The 24466-nt window shown below is 43.4% G+C and overlaps 1 protein-coding gene across 1 annotated transcript; it reads left to right on the top strand.

The window, feature by feature from the left end:
- Positions 1 to 563: 563 nt before the first annotated feature.
- On the top strand, positions 564 to 24352 carry bcl2b (BCL2 apoptosis regulator b). The gene is made up of 2 exons (XM_070845642.1): positions 564 to 1590; positions 21702 to 24352. The coding sequence occupies exons 1-2, from the start codon at positions 1042 to 1044 to the stop codon at positions 21837 to 21839; spliced, it is 687 nt and encodes a 228-aa protein (XP_070701743.1). The 5' UTR covers positions 564 to 1041; the 3' UTR covers positions 21840 to 24352.
- The last annotated feature ends 114 nt before the right edge of the window (positions 24353 to 24466 follow it).

The following is a 24466-nucleotide window of genomic DNA, read 5'->3' as shown; positions in this document are numbered from 1 at the left end:
GTTTTTAAATATTCTGTTTGAGGAGATGAGATTTTAATCTTCTATGAGGGAACTTTCCAAAGTAGCTCTCAGGTTTTCAGAGTACAGGATCTTAGACACTTCCTTTCTCCCATCAGAGAATAGGAAGACATGCAGGATAGATAAGGAATCAAAGAACACAGGGAAACTGTACACAGGTAGCCTACATCAATTTTGTACTGCAGCGTTGGATCTTCATCCACAAGGGGGTGGCTGGACCACATCAAAGCGGCCCCCAAGCTGAATGGGATGCTCCTGTACTCCTCATGAATTAACCAAGATCCTTTAAGTGCTTTTCTTGCGCACGTCTTGATAAGCTTTGGTAGAGTTGTCCAGATTTCAGTCATAATATTTAGGATTTAAACGTGCATTCATGAGAACAGAGGTTATTGGTGATTTCCAGTGCAGTTCTTCGTGTGCAGCCAAAGGAATTACTTTTTGCGTAACTGACGTCGGGAATAGCACCAGTGCGGCGGTGGGCAGGGAGCTGCTGAGGAGGATATGAGGAGCAATCGTGGAGGAGGACTCAGTCCGACCTTGTCTGGCTCACAGTCCCGCGCCTGGCTGTGCGTAAACGCTGCTAAAATAGTTGGCGGCGTTTAAAGCCCCGTCGGGCGCGTACAACTTTGGCCCTCATTCATGATTTTATTCGCAACACATCCACGTCTGGGTGATGTGCACAGGAGTAGATGAACACTACTCCAACCTCTTCCGCATATTGGATTTCTATGCAAAGAGAAGGTCGCCAATGTCTCTCCAAAGATTCGTGAAATGAAGACTGCTGCTGACACGGACTCAGTATTTTTCGACTTTTAAAACGGTTTTTCTGCGCAGTTGATCAAGGAGGGGTTTCCTCAACTCACGAGGCATTTGCTCCTCGTCTTGGATTACTCGTTGCATTGCTCATATTTGAACATAGCCGAATTTTGGATAAGCCTGTGCATTGTACAGCGCACAGATTCGATCATAATGCATTTTATTTAGGGCAACCTCTGTCTATACAAAGTGCCAAACTAAGCCGGAATGGCGAACGAGTGTAATCGCAACATTGTGGAAAAGTATATCTGCCATAAACTCTCCAAACAGGGCTACGTTTGGGGATTTGATGATGTCCGGGAAGAAGATGCTGCTAATAATGGGTCAATAGTTGCCCCTTCGCCGACTTTGGTCCGCCGGTGCCGTGAAGCCAGCTCCGGGCCTGACAGCGACAGCATCCCCCACGTCTGCAAAAGGCTCCTCCAGTCCGACCCGCACGCCGCCATCAACCGGGTCCTGCGCGAGGCTGGGGATGAACTTGAAAGACTATACCAGCCGGACTTCACGGAGATGTCGCGGCAGCTGTATCTCACCTCCACCACAGCGCAGAGGAGATTCGCCGAGGTGATAGACGAACTGTTCCGGGACGGGGTGAACTGGGGCCGGATAATCGCTTTCTTCGAGTTCGGGGGCACGGTGTGCGTGGAGTGCGTGGCGAAGGAGGAGATGACATCGCAGGTGGACAACATCGCGGACTGGATGACGGAGTATTTAAATGGACCTCTGAACAGCTGGATAGAAGATAACGGGGGATGGGTAGGTCTGATTCCGTGTAGTTGAGCGCTTTGCAGTTATGTGCCACGGGGGCGCAAAAGTCCCTCTTTGCTCCGTCTGAAGGGGTTTTAATCGGTGAATTCGGTTAGTGCTTAATTGAGATCAAAATATGCATTGGATGTGACTTAATTGAGCGTAAAATCGGAACCACCGCTGTAGTTGATCATTAATAAGAATCTGTGTCTTGATGTGCCCATTACGCACGGCAGCGCGAATGCTCGAGATGGACGTCCTCACTTATGGGCTGCTCTGATTGGATGGTCACGGTGGCTGTTAAACTCTTTTAACCAATCAGACAGCATTCTCTGTCACACCTCCCGACGCTCTAAATAAAGCCCGCCCTATCAAGTGGAGAGCCAGTGGCAGCCATGCAGTTGTCATGGAGCAGAGAGGGCAGTCTAGCATGTTCCAGGAGGAACTGACACTCACGGAAACAGTATTTAATGCACCACATTAGCAAGAACTCAGTGGTATTTTTTTCTGCATTTACCTGTCTCTAAAGCTCTGTGGTGCAGAGTGCTGCGGTGCTGCTGTGATGTGATGCATTAGGTCATGTCTGTACCAGGTGGGATGAGGCCACAAGACACATGTCAGCCAACAGAAAACCATTGAATTAATGTGTTTAGGCCTCAGGGCATGACTGGACAGGGCTCAGCTACACATCTGAATGACACATGAACTCTAGGTGCTAATGAGGACAGACATCAAGACTCTACCTTTATACACCAACACTTGCACTCATTCACAGAGAAATGAACATTTGACTTGAATCTGAAAACGGTTTCCAATATCACACCCATTTGCGTCAGTTCACCTTTTCTGCAGCCTGCTCCTTAAACAGCTACTAAACCAATCTGCCATGAATTAGCCTCTAATTAGCAGAAGTGTTCTTAATGAGAGCACAACATTTGTGCTGCTGGGTTATTTTAGCCAGAAGGTATCAGAATTGGGTGGGTGGGGGGTGGCGATCATCAATGATTCATATTGAACATTTCATCTCAAAGGGAGGGACCATTTAACATTCCCCTTGAGTCTGGCTTGCCCCTGGAGGTGGCAGGTTGTGCCACATATCAAAGGCAGGGAACAGAGGGCGGGCCCTCCAGGAACACAGAGTGCTAATCTGCAGCCGCTGTGTTTAACATACAGTCCTCTGTGCATCTAGGTTGGAACTGTTTTGTCTGCTTTTTTAGACCTGGGCCTTAAAGCCGGCGCAGGCTGGGCTGCCGAGATGCCTGCTCAGGGTCTCTGGAGCCTGTGTCTGCTATAATAATGTAGGTCATCATAGTCTGTGTTTTCCAGCTGGGCGGAGATGACTGAATCACTGCTGCTCTGTGACCACTTCAGACAGTGAGCGCAGCCTTTTAATCCAGAGGATTACTCAGGATTATTAGAAAGCATATGTTTCCATTTTGGGACATTTTGGTGGATTTTTTACTCTCATCACTGAGGAAACCATATCCAAATTATTTTGGCTCAAACTGGGCTCTAAACCAATTTAATTCAGAATACATTAGCACTGGCTCATGTGAGCTTATACCTTGAATGTTTTAAGCTTCAGCAGAGACAGACAGGAGTCTAGCAGACACTGGTGTTGATTTATATAACCATTTGAATACCCTTCAGGTAGGGAATTTCCTGAGGTGTTCGTGTGTGTGTGTTTCAGTTATTACCTGACATTTAATAACTGACACTGCAGACACAAAGCTTTGTCTGTGCTCTAGATTGGGTGTGTTTGAAATACAGAAAAGTCACTGTATCATTCAGCATGTGCTACTACATCTGAGCTACTGTTGAGCCTGAAGAGCCTCATACATACTGAAGAGTGGGATACTTCTTTGGTGTATAACAACTAAAAATGTGTGGATTTTGTTCTTGTTTCTTTTTGAATTATGCATCCAGACCTCAAGTTCCTGAGATTTCTTATCAGACATTCCCATTTAGTGGTCTCAGGGCTGTAGCCAGACTTAAGACCCATTAAAACCAACAGAAAAGAAACATGTTTATTTATTCTGCAATTTCAAAGCTTTCTTTATATTGCCTTAATCATATTCTGGTGTGGAAATAATGAACTCATATATATGTTTTTAACGGTAGAAGATCCCCAGTCGCTTAAACAAATTCAAAAGTCGAGGACATGACCTCAGTATCCTCAGTGGTAGTTTCAGCCAACAATGGCTGCCACTGTTTGGATATAATCTGGCAGCCAATCTGTTTTGGTGTGAAAGCTTTGAGCGGATTGTGACATTTTTATGTCTAATCTGCTCATCTTGGACTTTGCTGAGGGTTTCCATCCATTTTGGGATCACACATGTAGAAGGGTCATAAACATTTTGCTCATTTCATCCACCATCTGCCAGGTGGCTCCCAGGGGGACGAGGATAAAACACATTTTATGTTTCAATTACTGCACCCTACGGATGAGCTTTTGGCCCTGTGAGGGTACAGACTATGACAATGAAGACATTGAATAAACATAGTTATATGAGCATTTAGACAGGTTGTGTTTATGCTCACTTACACTATCCATTGTGTTATTGTGTGCAAGAGGTGAGCCCTGTGTTTTCCACCACCTTTAAAACAAAGACGAGCGGCTAATCAACCTATTACTGACATTTTGACATGTGAGAATAGTGTGGGAACAGCTATCAGCCACCCTCTGTTTCCTGTTTTTTGAGACAATTTGAGTCCAAAATAGGAGTGCCCACTAATCATTGTTGAGTCTAGGCATCACCGGTGAGTCAAATATACTTTAGTTAAACAAAACTCTCAGCCCTTTTCGAAATAACAAAGCATTTATTGTATTTGCAAAACCCAGCTGAGGGTGAAATATCTCCTATTCTGCACTGATTACTTCCCACACTCCAGGATGTAAAACGTTGTCTTTTCATTGTCCTTAACACTTAGTTTTCTCCACCTGTATAAATTCATCCTTTGTGGTGGCAGAAATTGCACTCATCAGGGGACGATTGCATTTCGGCTGCAGCCTCACCCACACAATGTGCGCAGGTGTTTATTTACAGGCACATGCAGTAAATACCAAGTGATTGAACAAAGTGGCAGACGGCGTCCGACTTCTGAAATTACACGCTTGACCTCAGACATTTGACTGGCTGAGGGGGCGGCATGGAGCAAAATGCCAAAAAGTGCTGCAAGAGAAAAACAGCGGTTTCACAACTTTGGAAGGCTGACTGAGAACAGCTTCAGATATGATGCAGAAAAATTTATTTGTTTATTCAAAACTGAAATTACCATTGAATGGACTGCCATGAAATGTTGTACAGACATTGATGGTCCCCAGAGGATTAATCCTACTGATTCTGGTAACCCCCTTACTGTTTTTTTTAGTTCGTAGTGCCACTGTCACATTGGTTTGGTGATGTCACAGTCATCAAACGTTAATTTGGTAATGCTTTGGTTTATACCTGGAAAACTAGAGATATTCCCATCAGCCTCGGCTCTACTTTATGTGTGCTGCTATTTAGCAGACGTGAGCAACACGTTACACTAAGATCGCGAACATGGTAAACATACCTGCTAAATATCAGCATTGTCATTAGCACGTAGGCAGCGAGGCTCTTTACATCCTCGCAGAGCCACTAGCCTCTGTGTGCGAGGCTTGTGGCTCTTATGTGGCTTCTTTTGATGTAGTACATAAGAGGAAGGAGTTAAACCACCTCAAAACCTTTTTTGAAGTCTCAAACAGCAGGATCAGGTGTCTGAGGAATGCTGCTAGCCAGGTGGCCTATTTCTCTGTGTGTCACAGGTGTGTGTGTGTGAGGAGCAGACAATGTAAGTTGGCTTGGGTGGGGTCCATCCTGTGGGGGATTCCTTGAGCACAATCTGCTTGTCGACGGGTGGGACCTGCATGTTGCTATGGTATTGCGGGCATCTGGCTGCGCCCCTCTCCTCCCTCGCAGAGGCTGAGTGGATCTGGGACAGTGAGGAAGTCATTAATCTCCATATAGGTGACATGTCGGCAGAATAGTGGAGGAAAAGAAAAACCCAAACAAAGTCACTCTCAAAGGAGTCACTCACGGGAAGGCAAAAAAAATCCCAATGAGATCTCACTTACTTCCAATTTGTGTCTTCAGGATGTAAATTCAGTCTGTTAAACACAAGTCAACACAAACTGTGGCAGCTGTTTGAGTCTGTATTGAGAGTGAAGGAGAGCTGCGTTTGAGGACACATGCGTTGACAGTGTAATGAGCTCTGTGAATCATGATTGATACATGAGCTAGAAATCTTCTCTTTTCACAGGAGTTTTTCCTTTTTTCATCTGTTAATTTGTAGCTGTTTATCAGTCAGGCCTCACGAAAATTAGAGTGTGGGATCAATTCTGGTTTCTTGTTTCCAGCAATCAGACAGAGAAATGACTGATTGCTCATGCAAATGGCATTTAGGGTTTTTCCCCTCCCACTCGAAATTTCAAAACAGAGAAATAACAACATAATATCACTTCAAATGTTTGTAACTGCGGCTGACTTTGGACAACAATGTTACCTCTTGATGTGGACTCTCAGCTTTGTAATACGCCACAAAGGAGCAAGAAGCAGCCAAGATCTTCCCCGTACTGTACCTCTTTAGCCGCGCAGGCCTCGTCGCTTGCCATCTGCCACTGTTTACACCCATCAGCCCGGCAACTGTAATCTCAGAAACATTTCCCAAAGACGCAGGCAGCGCTGGGCTGTAACTCTCCAAATCAGTCTGACATGAATACTTTCTTTCAGGAACAGGCCTGGAGAGATCTCTACTCCCTCTGCTATCTGGGTCTCTGAGATGTTGAAAGCACAAAGGCCTTTGTTCCAAACATTCAGTCCAGTGTGTGGAAATACTTTGGAAAGCAGATTTAATAACCCTTTATGGTTTAGGTGGTGCACTTTCAGTGACAATAAAAAGAGCGTCGGATAGTTTTTATGCTGAGATCACTTGTATCTGAAACACTACCTGACCAAAATCCAAGTGTAATTTGCCTGCTTCGCCTACAACCTTCCACTAAATAGAATAACAAACATAAGGTGTTGTTGCAGCTGGATTTGGTGCAATGAATAATTTAGCCATTTATTCAAAATTTGAACTGCAATTCTTTTATTTTCTGACAATAAAATCAAGTTGATCCCCAAACTGTCGACATGCTGTCAGTCTTAATTATAGAAAAGGCTGGTATCATGAAGACAGAGTAACACGCTGTCTCTCTAAAGCTCAATTCACCCAAACAAAGGATTTTTATCACACTGTTGACTTGAACATAAGGTCAGACATTTAGTTTGATCTCTTCTCAGCCTGACATGACACTCCTTGCTTTTATGTCATGTTTACGCCATATTTGCCATACCACGCATGCCGAGCATTTCATGAACACGCCAGACACATGCACCTTTGTTGTGAATGGAAATCGCTTTAACAGCATGATTAGAATAGAGCTCGGTTACTGTTATCTAGAGCATAAATCTGGTGCTTTATGAGCGCTGCGCCTATTTCCACAACCTCACCTCTCCTCAGAGACCCTCCACCCTGTCCTGTGTGCTTATTTCTGGGCCTCCTCAGGAGAGCCATAGGAATGTCTGCTGGGGAACAGCGACTTTAAATAAATAATGGAGACGACCTGGGTGTTTCTTTCCTGAGTGGCCGGTGAAGGGTGTAGGCTTTTTTGTCGTTGGACAATCATGTCAGCAAGGCGTGCTTCATTCAGGAACCACTGTAGGCGATTTACGGGCTGACGTGTGTGGTTTTTGTTTGTTTATTTTGTCTCTTGCAAATTTTCTTCATGTACACCTCTGGGGCTGCGTGAGTCTACAGACTGTAGGCTTTCAGGCATAGTTTGCGAATGCAGCCTTATGAATGTCCTTTTATTATTTAGTTCAAATCAGTAATTACCTCAACCTGCTGTTTTCCTGTTTCGTGAGGGACACGTGCCTGAGCTGTTTAAAAGCACCACTATCCCAGCCAGAACACACACTGATGAATTATATATGGAGCAGATAAACTTGGACACTAAATGGATGTCCCTCAAGTAGAGCCCCAAAGGCTGTCTGTGCTCCAGTTGAGAGATTACCTCTTATTTTTCCTGTCTTTTTTTTTTTCTCAACCTCTTTCTCCCTTTGTCTGCTTCTTACCCCACCACCATAGATATATTAATTTTCACACATACTGTACACGTGCCCGATCCTTTCGCGCACAACACACTAATACCCTGAGACCAGGCTTTCAGTGTCAGGTAACGTTCCAGATTCCTAAAAAATGCAGGGACATGTGAGAAGCCTCTAAATATAGCAGCGTTACCATCACTGCTCCCGTGTGGTCCTTTAATTGTCGTGTTACACATAAATCCCTGCCCTGTTTGCTTCTGTGCCGTCATCTAGTTCACATCACAAACACGCCGCCAATCTGCATGAAAAAAATGTCCTTATGAACTATTTGAGACGGCAGATAAAAGAGTTTTCCACCTTTCTTGCCACGGTGGGAGTGGGATAATGAGGAGTCTACTGAGACATTAGTTGACTTTGCCACTGGGCACACCCTTGCAAGCTGTGCAGCATATCAATATAGGGCAAGGTTAAACGGTTCCTCCCATTGTCTAGCTACTGTAGATATTTTTGGGACAAACCCCCAAAAGGGTTTTAAAAGAGATTTGATATTCTCAATTAATTTCTAGAGCAACAATAGCCACTGCTGTTTAAAATGCAGCTGGGAGTGTCCCCTAAATTACTTTCTTGTTCACAGAGAGAGAGCCTGTTGCATGCATACCATAACCTAAATGGTTATTAAAGGGCCAGTTCACGCAAATCACAATAACTAGACGACTTGTTTACGCCCCATGTCTGAGCGTTTTCTCTGCAAACTATTTCCTAGCCCCAATATAAAAAAAACATTTAAAAAAAAGGTTTGTGGAGTATTTGCGTCGTGTCTGGGAAGAAGTATTGGTGTTGGATTTTTCAAATATTCTTTTTTATGCTGATGATAAGTGGATTTTCATTCATCTCCATTGTATTGGGGTTGAGCCAGAAGACTCAGCAGCAATGATTGTAAAGCGGTAATTATCAATGTTTTGATAATTGATCATTGTTTCGCAATGCCCTGTAGAGATGAATGAATCTACATGCAAGGCTAAAGAATTTCATATTTTTATGATTTGGGTGAACTGACCCTTTATGGTTTATGGAGTTCAAATAGACTCACTAGCAGGCAAACACAGAAGCGGATGTACTGGTACAAATCAGTTATTTGGTGTCCACAAAATGGCTGTGTACACACTCACACACATGTGCATACACACATATAGCATGGCACATCAGCAAGTACACACAGAAGCGGATGTGGTGGTGTGAATCAATAATGCTGTGTTGTCACAGGGTGACATGTGAGCAATGGCAGGGAGCAGATGGCCCCGGGGTGCCTAGCTTCCTGTTAGCCCTGCCATTCAGCCACAGCACACACACACACACACACACACACACACACACACACACACCGCTACCATGTCCGCTGGGATTTCCCTGTGCAACTAGCCACAGCACCGGCCATTAACAAACAGCATGCCATTATTGGTTCTTTTATGAAATGCTGAGTACATGCCCTTCCAAAAAATGACAACAGCCAGATAATGGTAAATAGATTTCTCTGCCTTGTCTGTGGAGGTCTGGGGTAAATAATTCTCTGGACCCCTTCCCCAATGTGATTTTTGCCAGCAGAGCAAACAGCCCTCAGGAAATCTGATCTGTTTCGGTGGATGCTGAGTGAGGTCAGCCATTGCTCGGATATCACTTCAACTATGTTGTATTGATTGAGTGTTTCCGATGGTTTTTGCAAATACTCAATTAACACAGTGAACCAGTGGCTGTAAATGTCAGATTGTATATGAAGGTGATGTTTTGAAATTCATTGTGTAGTAAAAAGTGTCTCTGTTGAGAGACCTTGGCAAGATGTTTTAGCACTTTTATGCTGATGGCTTTAAGCCCATTTGTGTGTGTGTGTGTGTGTGTGTGTGTGTGTGTGTGTGTGTGTGTGTGTGTGTGTGTGTGTGTGTGTGTGTGTGTGTGTGTGTGTGTGTGTGTGCATGTTTGCAACCTGGAGCTCTCACTCCTTGTAAAGCTCACGCAGCACCACCCTGTTGGCAGTCACCTTTGATGGCGACTGATTAGGTTTGAAGTGAAGAGAAAATGATACGCCCCTGATGTTTGGAAGATAAAAGCTCTGCCAAGGGAACATTGCTGCTGCTGCTGCTGCTGCATAGTGTTTCAGGGCAGTGTTCGTGAAACTCCACGCCATCCTTAACTCTTGATGTCCGCACGAACCTACAACTAAATTTTGAGTGCTTGCTGCAGTGAACAGACGTTGTATCGTTGTCACAGATAACCCCTGCTGTTTTCAGTAGACTGCTTCTGCATATTACCTCTGACAGGGATATCTCTCCAGCAGTGACATACCCACTACTGCCATACCATTATATTACACCAGTTTCAGTGGGTCTACTCTGAAGGTGTGCTGCATTTAATTGGTTGTTGGGCTGTCATTACAACTTCAAATAATGACAGATACTTCAAAGAAAACATGTAGAAATGAAAACAGGAGAAGTGACAGTGATTCCTTTTCTTCTCAGGTATTTTGTTTAGCATTTTTGGTATTATTTGACAATACAGTTGCGCTTTATGCCTGTGTATGTTCTAAGGATGCAATCATTTTATGACTTATGTCAGAACAATTTTTCTTTTTTTTTTTTTTTACGATGCCTGGATTCAGTTATGTCAGGCGCCATTTTGCTTTATTAAGGAGTGTTAACTGCGACATGTCTAGACGAGCCTCATGTCGGCAAATTTAACCACCAGAAGTTTAATTAACTCTTCTAATTGACCTATAAAGTGTTTCATTTATCTTTCACATTTTGTGGTGCTTCATGGTGAACAAGCTGTAATGAAAACAGAAGAAAGAGCCCTATAAGTGTGTATTTTCTCTTGTTTAATCAACAGAATTTTACTATAGCATTGTAAAATAGATTTTTGATTGTCGAATTATCAGCTAGCTTTATGAACTCATTTTCTGATACCACCCAATCTACCAGAACAGGCACTCAGGCCCCTTGACCTTCAATGTTTCCAGATTTGAATTAATGTGAGTCCACATCCCTGCACTCCAGGGAGGACAGTGGGTTCAGAAATATTCCTGGATGAAATGTCTGGACTTCACAAGGTGTCTTTGATCAGGAGGTGAGGCTAACACGGTTCAGAAGGAGGAGGAGGAGGAGGAGAGATGGAATGGCAAGCAAGTGGAGGAGGCTCATAAACAGGCAGTCCAGTCCTTTTTACTGCCACATGGGCTGCAACCAGGTTGAGGCTCCCGGGGTAATTGCTGGAAAATAGTATGGATGGTTGGTAAAGTACGATCAGGCCACCATGGTTGAAAGACCAAAGCAAAATGGAGCTAATAGAGCAAATGGTTTTGATGTAACTGGAGTTCATGCTGTTAGCCGTGAGTTGGAGAAGTGGGAGTGGATTAGCTCAGTCCATAGAAATTTATAGCGCAAAGTTGGATAAAGTTAAAGTCATCTGACTCAACAATCATCTGATTCTCAGCTGATCCCTCTGCTGACCAAGAAAGCAGAGGAATTTACTCGTGAAACATCCACATGGGCATTACATAGCACAAATGAAAGATAAAAACAGCTAGCTGAATATGCAGTAACCATGCATTTCTTCTGTTTGGTTTAAAGGTTTGAGGTAGTATATTTGAATGTTCACCGCACTGCAGCATCAGGGTTACTCAGCTCACAACAGGCATTCACTGAATACCACTAATGACAATTTCCATGGATTATTCCACAGAGAAAATCCCAAAAGAAAAAAAGAAAATACGCCTCTATTGTGAAACTGACATGTGCCTTATTAGCTTTCTGCACATTTCCACACCAGACCTTCATCGTCACAATAGGCAGCTTATTATCATTCATCAGGTAGGCTCTGCTTGTTTCCCTTTGGTCTCTGCATACAGACAGGGAAGGTCACAAAGTTCTGACAGAGCCAACCTGCTCCAAATACATTTCAAACAATCAGTCGTTTTTTTATAGCATGTAGCTCAACATTGCTCTCTCCAAGGTCTCTGTGAGTCACATTGAACTCACACCAAAGACAGGATAAAAGACCAGGAATAGTGTTCTAATAGCTTTTAGGTGCTTGAATAGGCATAAATCACATTCCCCAATATCTGAAATTGATTTAAATGTAGTTATTGTATTACATAATGAAAGTGTGTGAGGTAGCTGTGTTTCTTACAGTCGACTTGGTTATTTCAAGGTTCATTCTTTCTCATATCAGGCCTCTCAGGCGCTCACAGCGCAGTTGTTTGCTTCCACACATCAATGCATTCCACTCATTCCTCTCCCTCTGGATGAAAATCAGCTGGTTGCCTTAGAGAGGTCATTGAACTTTTCCCCAGTATTCACGGCCACAGAGAAGAGCAAAGAGGGAAGGAAAAAGTTTTATCAGCCACCAGAAGGTCTGAGTTCATTCTGAGATTTCTTTTAATGTGGCTGACAATTAAACACAATATAGGCTGTGGATACATGGTTTTAGATTTCTCAGCCAGAAGTTATTGCTTCCCCATCCCCCCTGTTTCAAAATGACCTCATGCTCCTTGCAGGATAGAGAAGTTCAGTCACGCATTTCACAATTTCAGCCCTCAGCAAAGGTGCTTTTCTTACCATGTTGAATTTTACTCCCTCTTTCAACATGATACCTTCTGTTTTCAAAATGCCCTCACGGACATATGAGAAATATGAGCAGTATACAGTATTCAGATCTTTTACTACGGTTAACAGCAACAGCACAATACTGTAAGAAGTATTCCAACCTTGAGAACAAAGTTGGAACAGTTTTGATTGTTTCACAAGAGAGATTATAGTTTTGTCTTAGCTCTAGCTGGTCTGAAAGTAGGCAGGGCTCAGTGGAGAAAAGGGGTTGTCACATACGTCTGTACACCAATCAGGATTTTTGCAATATTTGAATTAAAGTCAAGTAGTTTTATGCTAATGTTCAGGTCACTGCCAGTCCACACCCACCCTGTCCTGTTGAAGCACATCAGCTGAGTTTTCTGGACTCACAGACATCTAAAACATGACAATTAGCTCCAACTAGACTTTTATTTAAGGGGTTGCAAGCTTAAAAACCCACTACTACAATCTATGAAAAGGTCCCATATTCATTTTGAAGTTCATAGTGGTACTTAGAGGTCTTACAGGTTTACCTGGTTTCATGTTTAGAAAACACACTATTTTTCTCCTACAGACATGGTTGCTGCAGCTGTTTTTAGCCTCTTTCTGCATGCTCTGTTTGAGAAGAACAGACTTATTTGTGTGATATGCTCTCGCTTTTGGCATCTTTGTGTTACTGGAAGTTGGTGTCAGTGAGGAAAAACAATGGAGGACAGTGAGGTGGACTCTGGAGGTTTTCAGTGAGCGAGGACAATCGGCCTGCTGAAGGGCTGGAGGAGGTCACGTGATCAACAGATCCCCTTACGACATCATAAGGAGAGCCAAAGCTAAACAGAGTGTTTTCACACACAATTACTGAAAAATGGCCTGGGAGAAAAAGAGAAAGGGTGATCTTTTCTTATAGTTTGAGGGTCTCTACACACACCTAGACACTGAAAGAAGTAGAGGTATAAAGTAACATAAATTAGAAATAAGTACAAGTACCTATAAATATACTTAAGTAGAGTATAGAAGGGTAAATGTACCATCAGAGGCAGAATTTATGTTCACCCTGAGTTTGTGGAAAAGTTTCAGCATGGTTCAACTCCTCTTCTCCCCACTTCAAAGGTGTTCCTCAGGGAGCTGCACGTCAACTAGATGATTGTTTTCTGTGACATTATCGGTCATCTGAGATCCTCGATGCGCTCCTCTCTGCCCACAGTATGCCCTGTCCCAGACTGTGGCCTCTCTCATTTACATGGGTACACGGAGAACACTGCTGAACCTGAAACCTGGCACCATGTACTCCAATCACACCAAACCGCTCCAATATCTTGTTGCCAAAACTGACAAGCTTTCATTTAGTGGCCAACTACACAAGATGTCTCCTGTATGAAAGAGGAGACCGTGAGAGGCACTGGGCCTCTGGCTTTGATGTTCTAATACTTTCTCCTTCGCTGGCATGCTTAATTCTCTATTAAATGATATTACACTCGATTTGTTTGGCACTGCTTTGTAAATTACAGGGGTAACTTGGAGTTTCATCAAAGGAAAAATCACATTACTGCTTTTTGTGAACATTACACTAGCCCCTTTGTTAAAGTTTTTTAGATTTGGAGCCACGATTTAGAAGTCAGTTAATGGTTCAAAACAAATACAAATCTCTTAGTTACAGTGTCTAACCAACTGTAGCTCTCGGCTGCCGCCCCCCCCCCGCCTTTCTCCACGGTATTAGTATGACTACATGTTTGGCTTGCCTCTAGTCTTTCCCTAGTTACCCGCACAGAGTCTGTGATTTAACCATACTTGGCTCTACCACAGAGAAGCCATAGTCTCGAACCAGACGGTGATGTCATCCCTGCAGCATCTGGCACAGGAAGTGACTTAACACTAACCGAAGTGTCAAGCTCTTTTACAAAGACTTACGCATTGACCGCTGCCTGAAAAGCCCCTTTTTGAGCATTAGGATTGTGTCATTCTGTTACATCAGGGCTTGAAACAAACACACACAGACACACACAAAAAACACACACAAAGACTGAAATGCTGAATGCACCATTGCAAGAAAAACCAAATGACTTCATTTCTCGGGCAAGTTCAGAACAATCCACCACCACATGTGCTGCACATCAAGCATGCTGCAGATGGTGAACACACACATCCCATTCATTACACCATATACAGTAGTCGTTTTTGGCTCAGATCAGTCGGTCTATTTTCAGCTCCACTGCATTTGAGATGGTGGTTGTGTGGTCTCAGAGTCTGAAGGGGTCAGTGGATACGACTTTTAAGGCTTGAAGCAGCGTGCCGCCCCTGTCACAGGAAATGAGCCTCTCCCATGGGCTCTGTTTGTCACGAGAGAAGCAACAGGCCACCTGGGAATCTGTTGGTTCCCACGGTCTCTATCAGAGGTTTCTAGCTGAACCAATCAGGCGTAGGGGCTCGGCTTTGGGGGGGGGGCTCCCACGCTCCCTTGTTTTGCCAAGGCAAGAGGTGCTCTGGTTCCTGTACACAGCTATCCAAAGCAGATTTAAAGCTGATAGAGCAGTTTGAAATGTGAAAGTTTTACCTCAGCGACCCCAAACTGCGGAGAGAATGTGAACCATTCTGTCCGCTGAGTGCCTCTGTGTGTTTTAAATGCCACAGATACTACTTTAATTTATCAAGTGGCTTTTTACACAAGGGCTCTTGCATTCCTGAGAGCGAACTTTGAGCAAAACAACCGAGGATGGAGAGTTTCACACGATTATCTCATTTCGCACATGCCCACGTGGATTTTTGAAGCCACAAACACGTCACTGGAACAGTGGATGTACTATGCAAGGCTTCCTTGGAGAGAGCACAGAGCTATTAGACACCCAAGTGGCAGACATCCTGTCTTTACTTGAAAGCCACTCAAGCCATGTTTAATGCACTCAAAACACACCAGCCTCTACAAGTGTGCATGATGAGTCAGCGAGCCTTTTCCATTCTCTCCCCGCTCTCTCGCGCGTCATCGGTGGCCTTTTAAATGGGCCCAGCATCGGTGATGAGAGTTGTTTTATTAGATTGGGCAGCCCTGAACTGGGAGCTCAAATGAAGCCTCTTGATATTTATAGCAGCACAACAGCCTTGCCGCTTCTGTCCAGTTCAACTACTGTCACTTCCTCCTACACGGGGGGCCAGATGGGCTCAGCGCAGACATCCCCAGACGAGGCTGACATCCTCTTTCAGCTGAATTGTATCTATTTGTGGAAACCATTGTGCCAAGTTTTGGCAATTGTGAAGGATTTTGGATTGATTGTGAAGGACAAAGTCAAAAGTCAAGGTCAAAATCACAGGACTGGCTTGTTAAAGACTGAGCTAAGGTTGTCTGATTTATTGTTATTCTCTCTGTGGCTTTCCCTTTGCTTTGATTTCCCTTTGCATGCAGAGGTGACTGATGGTAAATGATACACTCTGAGCTTCAGTGAGATGTGCAGAAGTGCCCATATTGCAAAAGTGCAGGAGGAGAGCAAATACAAACCACTCGGCCTCACCTCTCTAAGCCTGCAAGGTCACCCAGTCCTTCATCTCATGTTGGATCAAAGCTGCTCAGTACAAATCATTGGGCTCAACAAGAATAAAGGGCCTGCAAGGATCATATAACTGCTCAGTCAAGGTTAAATAAATAGATCAAAACTGTCTGTAAAATCTGAGTGTATTCTCCAAAAAAGTTGATGCTGCTGCACAAATTGGACAGTTTAACCCCAGTGGTTCTCCTCCTCCTCCTCCTCCTCCTCCTGCCTCCTTGATGGGATAAAAAAAAAAACAAGTGAAGCGTTATTCATCTCCAAAGAAACCAACGTCTCATGTGTGAAGTTACGATCCTTATTTATCTGGTGGTGTAGACAATGAAAAATGGAGACAATAAAAAACGCACAGTGTCAGGAGAAGTGTGGGTGATTTACTGGCGATCACGTTTCATGTTCCAGTAGAGCAGGCTCACTCCCACGGGAGAGTGCACTGTTTTGTAAACACACAAATGCTGCTGCTGACGCAAATTTGAATATTTATGAGCCTTTAGGGTAGCATCCAACGTCAAACATGTTTCTCCCTTTACAGTTGAGTCCAATGAAAGCACCTTGCCAGGTATGAAACCTGAATCTCCAATGACACCCAAAGCGAAAGCAAATTAAAAGGGTTTCCCATTTCTTTTGATTCATGTCAGGACTTCTGTTGCTGTTGTCTCTTTTTTCAGACAGACTGGCATCTCTCTATTGTTAACCATCTTTTCTGGTCATTAAAAATGCTGTTAATTCCTTGGGTGAATTTAAAGGATGTGATGCGTCATTGAAGCAAAGCTACTTGTAGGACCAGAGGCCAAGTGCTTAATTATCTGACTATTTCACTTCAATATAATATCCTTTTAAAGATGCTGTTATTGTATCTGCTCAAGGTGTCATACAGATGAATTCATGGTTTAGTTTGCAGATTATTCATTTGTGCCATGAAGTTTTCACAAGGTGATTTAATCCCGAGTTTTATAGCTCTTTGCACAGAGAACCTGAAATGACTTGCTGTATCCAACCAACAGTTCACAACCAAAAAGATAATCCATTTAAAAAGACAAGAAAGAAAAGCAGGGGATGCTCACTTTAAGGAAATTATCTGAAATACCATTTGGCATTAAAATGTGTTGAGGAAAAATTCTGACTTTTTGGGAAATATGCTTATTTGCTTTCTGCTAGTGAGTTAAATGTTGTTTTGTTGTCTTATTCGCTAATGGCTTGGCACATTTTCCACAGTCGTATAGCTATCCACCCAGTTTGCCGTCACTTGGCTGTGAGGTTGTTGTTTCCAAGTATTGCAGTATTGTCACACAGCAGTGAAGGGCTCAGTGTCCTCATCTCCGAGCTGTTTTGCGGTGCTGACACAGGGGGATTCACTGGGTAATGAGTATTGCAACAAACTCCTCCGTCATCTCATTTTTGCTCGGCTGGTCGATGGATGACACTCCAGAGACTTGATCGAACCCGACCTTTCTGCCAGACGGGAGGTTGCTGTCCTGTCACCTATTGTGTCTGGAGTGGAGAGGAGTGCTTTTTTTTTTCTTTGTTTGTTTTTCTGCATCTGCACATGTATTCAAAACAGATCTGTTACAAAGGACATTAATGCCTCCCTTGCATTTTTTCCATATCTCCCATTGCTCCCCCTCGGCTCCTGAGATGAGAGTTTTGTTTGACTTTAATTAGCTTAAGTCTGCAAGAAACTCATTAGAAAATCAAAGAAGGGCGGCAGCTGCAGCATATGCAATATTATAAGTACATTACTATGTGAATGCTTAGGAAATAAACAGAGCGTGGGGAGAAGCTCGGTTCAGAGGTGAATATAGCAGCAAAGCCACAACAGGCACTTTAATTACAAGTTGAACTTTAACCCACATCCCTTTCTCTCAGTCTCAGTCTGCCCGCAATTACCCACAGAAACGTCCCAAAACAGAGACGACTGGAAAAGCGCTGCTTGGGGTTTTAACGCAGCTAGCCAAGCGCACAAGATGACTCATTATCGTCGGCACAAGTCGAGGGACCATTCCCAGTTGCAGGGGGATACCCAAAGGAACTGGCAAATGTTTGGTATTTCCTGTAGTCCTTAAGATAGCGTAAGGCCATCCGAGGAAGACAGTGTAAAATCTCTTTGTGTCCATGTGAAAGACACCGAGCAAAACCCAGAGGTCTAAATCATGTGAAAAACAAATCAGAGGTTGAGGACAGTCTGTCTCCCGCTGGTGGGAAAAGCAAATCATGTGTGAAGCTTCCAGCGTAGGTAACCATGACACTCGTTCAGCAAGTTGCCACCGCATGGCTGAGTAGGGGGATCTTCTCAAGTCCTTGCTGTTCTCCTTTAGTCCTCTGTATGTGTCTCTCAGAGGAATTCATTGTGTGCAGTAAAAACGAAGGAAAGGGAGTGTGTAAACTCTGCTAGGCGTTTTCCCATTGGATTCTTGGCTTCAGTAGGGCGACTGTGACCTTTAAAAAGCCATTGATCCAAAAAATGAATACTGTAGAGAACTGCAGCCTGGACTAAAAATCCCTGATGCACACCTGCTGTCAATGGCAGATGGTTTGCTGCAGGGCAATGAGATGAGTTTTTGAGGATTATAGTCTTTTGTTGATGTGATGAATGCAGATGTTTTGTCCTTTCCTGTCCCTGTCAGCCTCCTGTGTCCTCCTTTGCCAGCTGCTTATTATTACTTTCTTCAAAGGCTCAGATTTTCATAATGAAAGTCAATACAGAAGGAGAAAGAGGGCGAGAGAGGAGAGCAAGGAAGAAATAGTACCAAGGTTTGTTTTTCACACCACTCACATGGTTGTGGCAGCACGGCTTGCTAACATGTGGGTGAAAAAGTTCCTGGAGCTGAAGTGGAGCATGCGTCAGTCTCATGATATCCACCTGACACCCTCCCTCCCTCCCTCCTCTGTCTCCGCTTCCCAGCTCTCCCCTGGGTCAGTCTGGAGTTATTACCGTCCATGTCCTTGTGGGATTCTTTTAAACATCCATCACCGCTCCTATGAACCTCTTACCGTAATTGGCCCGCTTTTGTTTCAGACTTAAATAGATGATAATCTATGCCGACTGTCTGGCTTATTGAGGGCAGGCATCATGAGTTTGCCATTTTGTCAAGCTTTGCTAGCGGTCAGTCACATGCACTTGCTGCTGGACCTGGTGGCTGGTTTTTGCTGTTCCCTCAGCAAACTGTTATTTTCCTGGAGTAGGTGAAAAAAAAAAAAAAAGATGGGGGCAATGTTTTTGCCAACTAACACATTCCTCTCAGCTGGAGGTCTGACTGAGGAGCTTGTTCTCTAATTAATACCTGAATCCTGGAGATGAGGAGGAGGGGATCATTACTGAAAGATGGGGCTTGTTCGCAGTTCTCTAGAATAAATCAGATATTTTGCTCTCTATTTTTAGCCATGCTAGTAGCTGGCCCGACACCTTGCTCCAGACTGAACCTGATGTTTCCTCTAGTGCCACCATGAGGTTTAACGTGTAGTTTTGTGAAATATCTCAACAATTATTGGATGAATTGCCATGAAATTGAATTCAGACACTCGTCTTCCCTTAAATATGAACTATAATAACTCTGGTGACCCTGTATTTTGTCTTTGGCGCTACATAGCGTTTGTTAGCATGCTAAATTGCTAAACTAAGATGGTGAAAATTGCAAGTACTATAGGCTACCTGCTCAGAATAAGCATGTTAGCATTGCCATTGCAAGCATGTTAGCATGCTGACATTAGCATTTAGCTCGAGGCATGGCCGTGCCTGATGGGCCTACAGAGCCGTTAGCATGGCTGTAGACTCTCTGTCTTATCTTAGCCTTGGATATTTAACAGCGCTTAACAGCAACAAAGGAAATGCCATGTGGTTAAAGATATTGCCGGCTTATTTAAGAGCGCAGTGTGTTTTGACACCAGAGGGCCTGAAGTGGGAAGAAACTGCTGATCCTTCCTCCTCTGTGTCACCAACTGGCCCCCAGCCTCAGGAATGCTCCGGGACGGAAAGGGAGGAGAGGGAAACAGGAAATACTCTTGTCTCCCCACATCCCCTCAGAATGGATGTCTCCTTTTTTTTTTTTAGTCCTGTGTGGGCTTTTGTTTGATAAACGGAAACTGTATATTAAAATGTGATACTTCAAAAAAGAAAATAATGACCCAGTTTTGTTTCTACTAGATCAAGGTCGAATGGAAACGTGTGTATTCCAGTTGGAATTACACAAAACATAATTACTGTAGGTAAATTGAGTTAAATCAAGACAGATTAAAATAGAATGATGATAGATTCCCGTGGGAACTGGCACAGTAATGTTGTAGTGAATTAAACTTAACAATTCACCATTGTTCACAGACAGGTCAAGTTACCGCTAAAAACATAGCTACACATCAAAGGAGCTCAGACGTACAGCTTCACAACACTGGTGATGTGGTTAGCTTCATAACAGAAGAGTTGGTATTCAGTTGGAAAGTGTTGATGTATCCTCTGTTAAACCTCTCTAAAATACACTCTGTTCTAGTTGGGTTCAGGATAATCTACTTGTGTGTGTGTGTGTGTGTGTGTGTGTGTATGGGAGAGCTGGGAGCTTAGCACCATGACTTCCTGTCCAGCTGTTCCTGCTGTCGCTGCTTATGAGCAGATGTCTGTATTTCCTCGACACACACGGCGCGGTATTTGCTCCACAGGCCTTACACACACGCACAAATTTGTACATTTGTAAAAGATCTCTTTTAAAACTCCTGTTAGCAGCAGAAAGCAGAGCCTCCTCTGAGTAGCATTAATATATTTATGCTCGGGTGCTGCAGGGCTCGTCCACATGCCATAAAAAACACCCAAAATCTGTTGACGTGCAGTTGCAAATGGGCTTTTTTTTTTTTTTTTTTTGGGGGGGGGGGTGATTCCCGTATTTGTTTTGTGTGTGTTTCTGAGTGTGTTGTGTCTCTCTGCGTGAAGGGTGCCTGAGGTTGTGTGTAGGAGGGTGTAAGAGCTGATGAACATTAATGAAACTGCTTACCCATGTTAGCATGGGTGTAATAACACTCTATTTCCACCCATATTTGCTGGCGGCCAAGGGATTTACATCTTAAAGGATCAGTTCACCCAAATTGCAAAAAATATACTTTCTCACTCTCCTTCAGAGGTATCTAACCACACAGATAATTTGTCTTTAAAGTGTGAAGAATGTGAGATATTTGCCCACTGAGACTTCTGCTGCCCCTCCAATACAATGGAAGTGATAGAACTTTATTTGTGGTGCTCATAGCACTGAAAAAAAGTACATTTATCTGTAATATTTAAGAGTAACCAGGATACTATTACTGGAAAGAAATCAGATGAAATCCCATTAATCACCTCACGTCATTGTCAAATCTTTTTTCATCATTTTTATGAACCAATCCTTCAAATGATGAGGCCACATTAGTACCAGCAAGTGTTGGCAGTGTAGTCAGAGCCTCATATTGCTTATTCCTCTGAGCCATAGAGCTCCATTGTTGTCCAAAGACTATTAAAAACACATCAATGAGCCGCACTGGTGCACTGAGTGACATGTTTCTCCATAACAATGAGCATGGGCACTGTAGTGTATTTTGAGTTAGTCCCACAAACTGCCATATCTGCTGCCATACTCACTAGAGCAGTAAATATGTATTAATCCGCAATAGAAAATAGTCCCTAACAATTGCACAATTTAATTCTGATTGTGCGACATTTGTTAAATTCTACAGTGCCCAGCTGTTTTATATATTTGTGACCTGATTTTAAAGATTTACATCTTCAGTAGGAACAAATTTGATGCAGCCTTATCCTGTATGGTGTTTTCTATTTGACTCCACCCAACAGATAACCAGCATTCTTTGACAGCGTGGTTAACTATGTCTTTCTCTTCCTGTCTCCCTCCCAGGATGCCTTTGTGGAGCTGTATGACAGACAGAGGGACTCCGTCTTCAGTTGCTCTTGGCCCTCCATTAAGACGGTCTTTGGTCTGGCTGCTCTCGGGGCAGCTGGCCTCACCATCGGTGCATACCTTACACAGAAGTGAACGAGCCCTCCTCCTATCAGCGTGACTTTATTGCTCATCCTCCTCCTCCTCCTCCTCCTTGTGCCTGTTCTTTTTTTTTTTCTTTTTAAAGACGCCCCTGACCCCTCAGAGACAACCTTCAGACTTTTCTGAATCTGGCTCTCTTCAAAGCCCTCTTTCAGACAAAACTCCCTCTTCCTCGCTCCTCCATGTCAAAACAGACACAAATCAAAACAACTGAAGCAACCAGAATGCACAGTGCATACGGAGCAGAGGACGTCTTGAAAAGAGGTAGCTTAGATGTAATGACGTTAAGCTCAGTGCGACTGAGGAGAAAGGAGGAGAATTTATTTTTTGTTGTTGTTCTGCCTGCTTCTGTAGTAGTTATAGCATGAACGTTGAGTGTTAGTGTAGACGTTGCATGTGTCAGAGCTCATGCGGGACCTCTATTTGGAGGCCTTGATGATGGGGGTGCAGGGACAATGATGCCCTACACCGGAGAGGAAACGGCCGCAGCCCCGCCCCTGCTTGTTAGGGTGAAGAACCCCGTTTGAACTGTGGACTCCAGTTACCCCCCTGCAGCCGTCCTTCAAAGGACTTCCTCCACAGAACAGCTGCTCAGAATGTATAATGGAAACAGCTTGCTACAACCAGCGAGTTGTGTGTCTACTGCTTTCACTCCTCAGACAGCTCCAGTGAACACACTGCACCATTATACTGTCCTTGGCTTTTAATAAGTAGAGGAAGGGCCAGTGGAAGACTGAGTTCTGCTGATCTTCCTTTTGCAGAGTTATTGAAAGCTCCTTGATTGCATTTTAATTTTTGCCGTACGCCAAACCCCCAAATTGTGTAGCTGTGCAGCGGGAAAAGCGAATGCAATTTCTGATAAGCCGAAGAAGCCTATCGTTGCATAAAAAATGTCAGATGTTGATGAATACGTGGAGAAAAATGTTGACCACAGCACAAAAACAGTAAGGTAGAAGTAAACGAAGAATTGCATTTTGCATCTTAAGAAGGGAGGGCGCCCCAGCAGCATAAACGGACAAGATTTCATGTGTGCATTCCTCAAGCAAAGCAATGTGAACGAGACCACTCCTCTGCTAAAATTACTGCCCTTTCAAAGCATCACCATTGATCTCAGATTAGCACCAAGCAACTCTAAAAGCAATGAGCTCTTTTCTATTTTCTACCTCTGTTACAGCTTTCTTACTCTTTACTCAGTCCATTTGTGGTCAGATAGTTAGAGCTCACCCAGGTTTCAGAGCTGACCCTAAAAACATGTGCCCCCCCCCGGCTGCCCCCAAGGCAACTCTGTAATGCTAGAATCAACTCTGACAAAGATGCTTGTTGACGTGGACCGAGAAAACCTCGCCCGGCCACAGATGACTGAGTGGAATACCACGACAGCAGGGTTTCTGCTCAGGACTAAGGCCAGCGTGTCCCGTGCGCTGGAACCTGAGATGTCCCTCTTCTCCAGTCTGCAGATGCATTCAGTCATTGATTTGTTCTTTTCAGCCTGTTTTATTGATGTTTGTCTTGTGTTACAGCCTGATAGAAAATTTGGAAATGTACACAGTACTTAGCAAGTTGGTTACAGAAAAGTGATTATCTTTTTTTCTTTCCTCTGTCATTAAAAATCTTCAGCTTCTACATTGCATGGATGAAAGATACTGTCTTTAGACAATAAATAGTCACTGTGTGTAACCATATTTATAACGGAATAGGGTAGAAGATAACAAATAACAGCAAAGGTTGCATTTTCTATTTATTGAGAGGTACCAGATCACAGATTCTTTTAACAGTACTTTGATGAAAAATTAATTGTTCTCACTTTTTTTTCCATTCTATGGAATCACACTGTAACTACATTGTTTCCTGGCTGCTACTATAACAAGAAAAATGTTTAAAAAGTGAATTTCTGTGTCGTATTAATATTGGCTTAAGGCTGCTATACTGTCAATTTAACTTTTACTTACAGCTTAAACTGCCACAGATTTACAGTATAGTCCTAGAGAGCTGGAAACCAAAGTTCACTTGTATTAACCTTTAATTTAAAAAACAAAAAGGAGCAGACACGTCGCTTCACTCCGCTCAGTCTATTCAGTGAGGGTTTGTCTAGTGTTACTGTGCTATATCAACCTAACTTTTGTCAACTATGTGGTCCCATGATAACTCAGCGCTTATCTGTAAAATGTTGACCTGCCAGACTTTCAAACCTTGTCTGTTATCACTAAAAGACACCCCATTCTCATTGCCACAGCTCACAGTGTGTGCTACTCCTAGTGGTGTGTATGTGAGAGACAAAGAGAGGGTGACTTATGAGCTGGAGTAGGAACAGTTTAACAGCAATATACTGTAATTTTTTTATATTATCTGTGCATATATGAATGTAGGCACTATGGTTGCTGTACTGTTTTATGTCTATAATCACAAACCTGTAGCACTTAAAAAAAAGTGAATTGTGTTTCTGTTGTTTACTGCTATATCCACGATAAGCTAGTTGGATCATGTTGTTCCTAATAAACCAGATTTCTCAAGCAGCTGCAGTCCAAGTTCATGTTGCGTCTGCTTTTTTATCGATTCTCAGCTTAATCTTTGAGCGTGTCAGCAAGGCAGAAAGAGAATAAGAGATATTTAGGTGGAGAGCA

The sequence above is a fragment of the Pempheris klunzingeri genome, chromosome 15 (genome assembly GCF_042242105.1).
Source record: "Pempheris klunzingeri isolate RE-2024b chromosome 15, fPemKlu1.hap1, whole genome shotgun sequence".
Taxonomy (NCBI): Eukaryota; Metazoa; Chordata; class Actinopteri; order Acropomatiformes; family Pempheridae; genus Pempheris; species Pempheris klunzingeri.
This window is presented reverse-complemented; position numbering and strand designations above follow the sequence as displayed.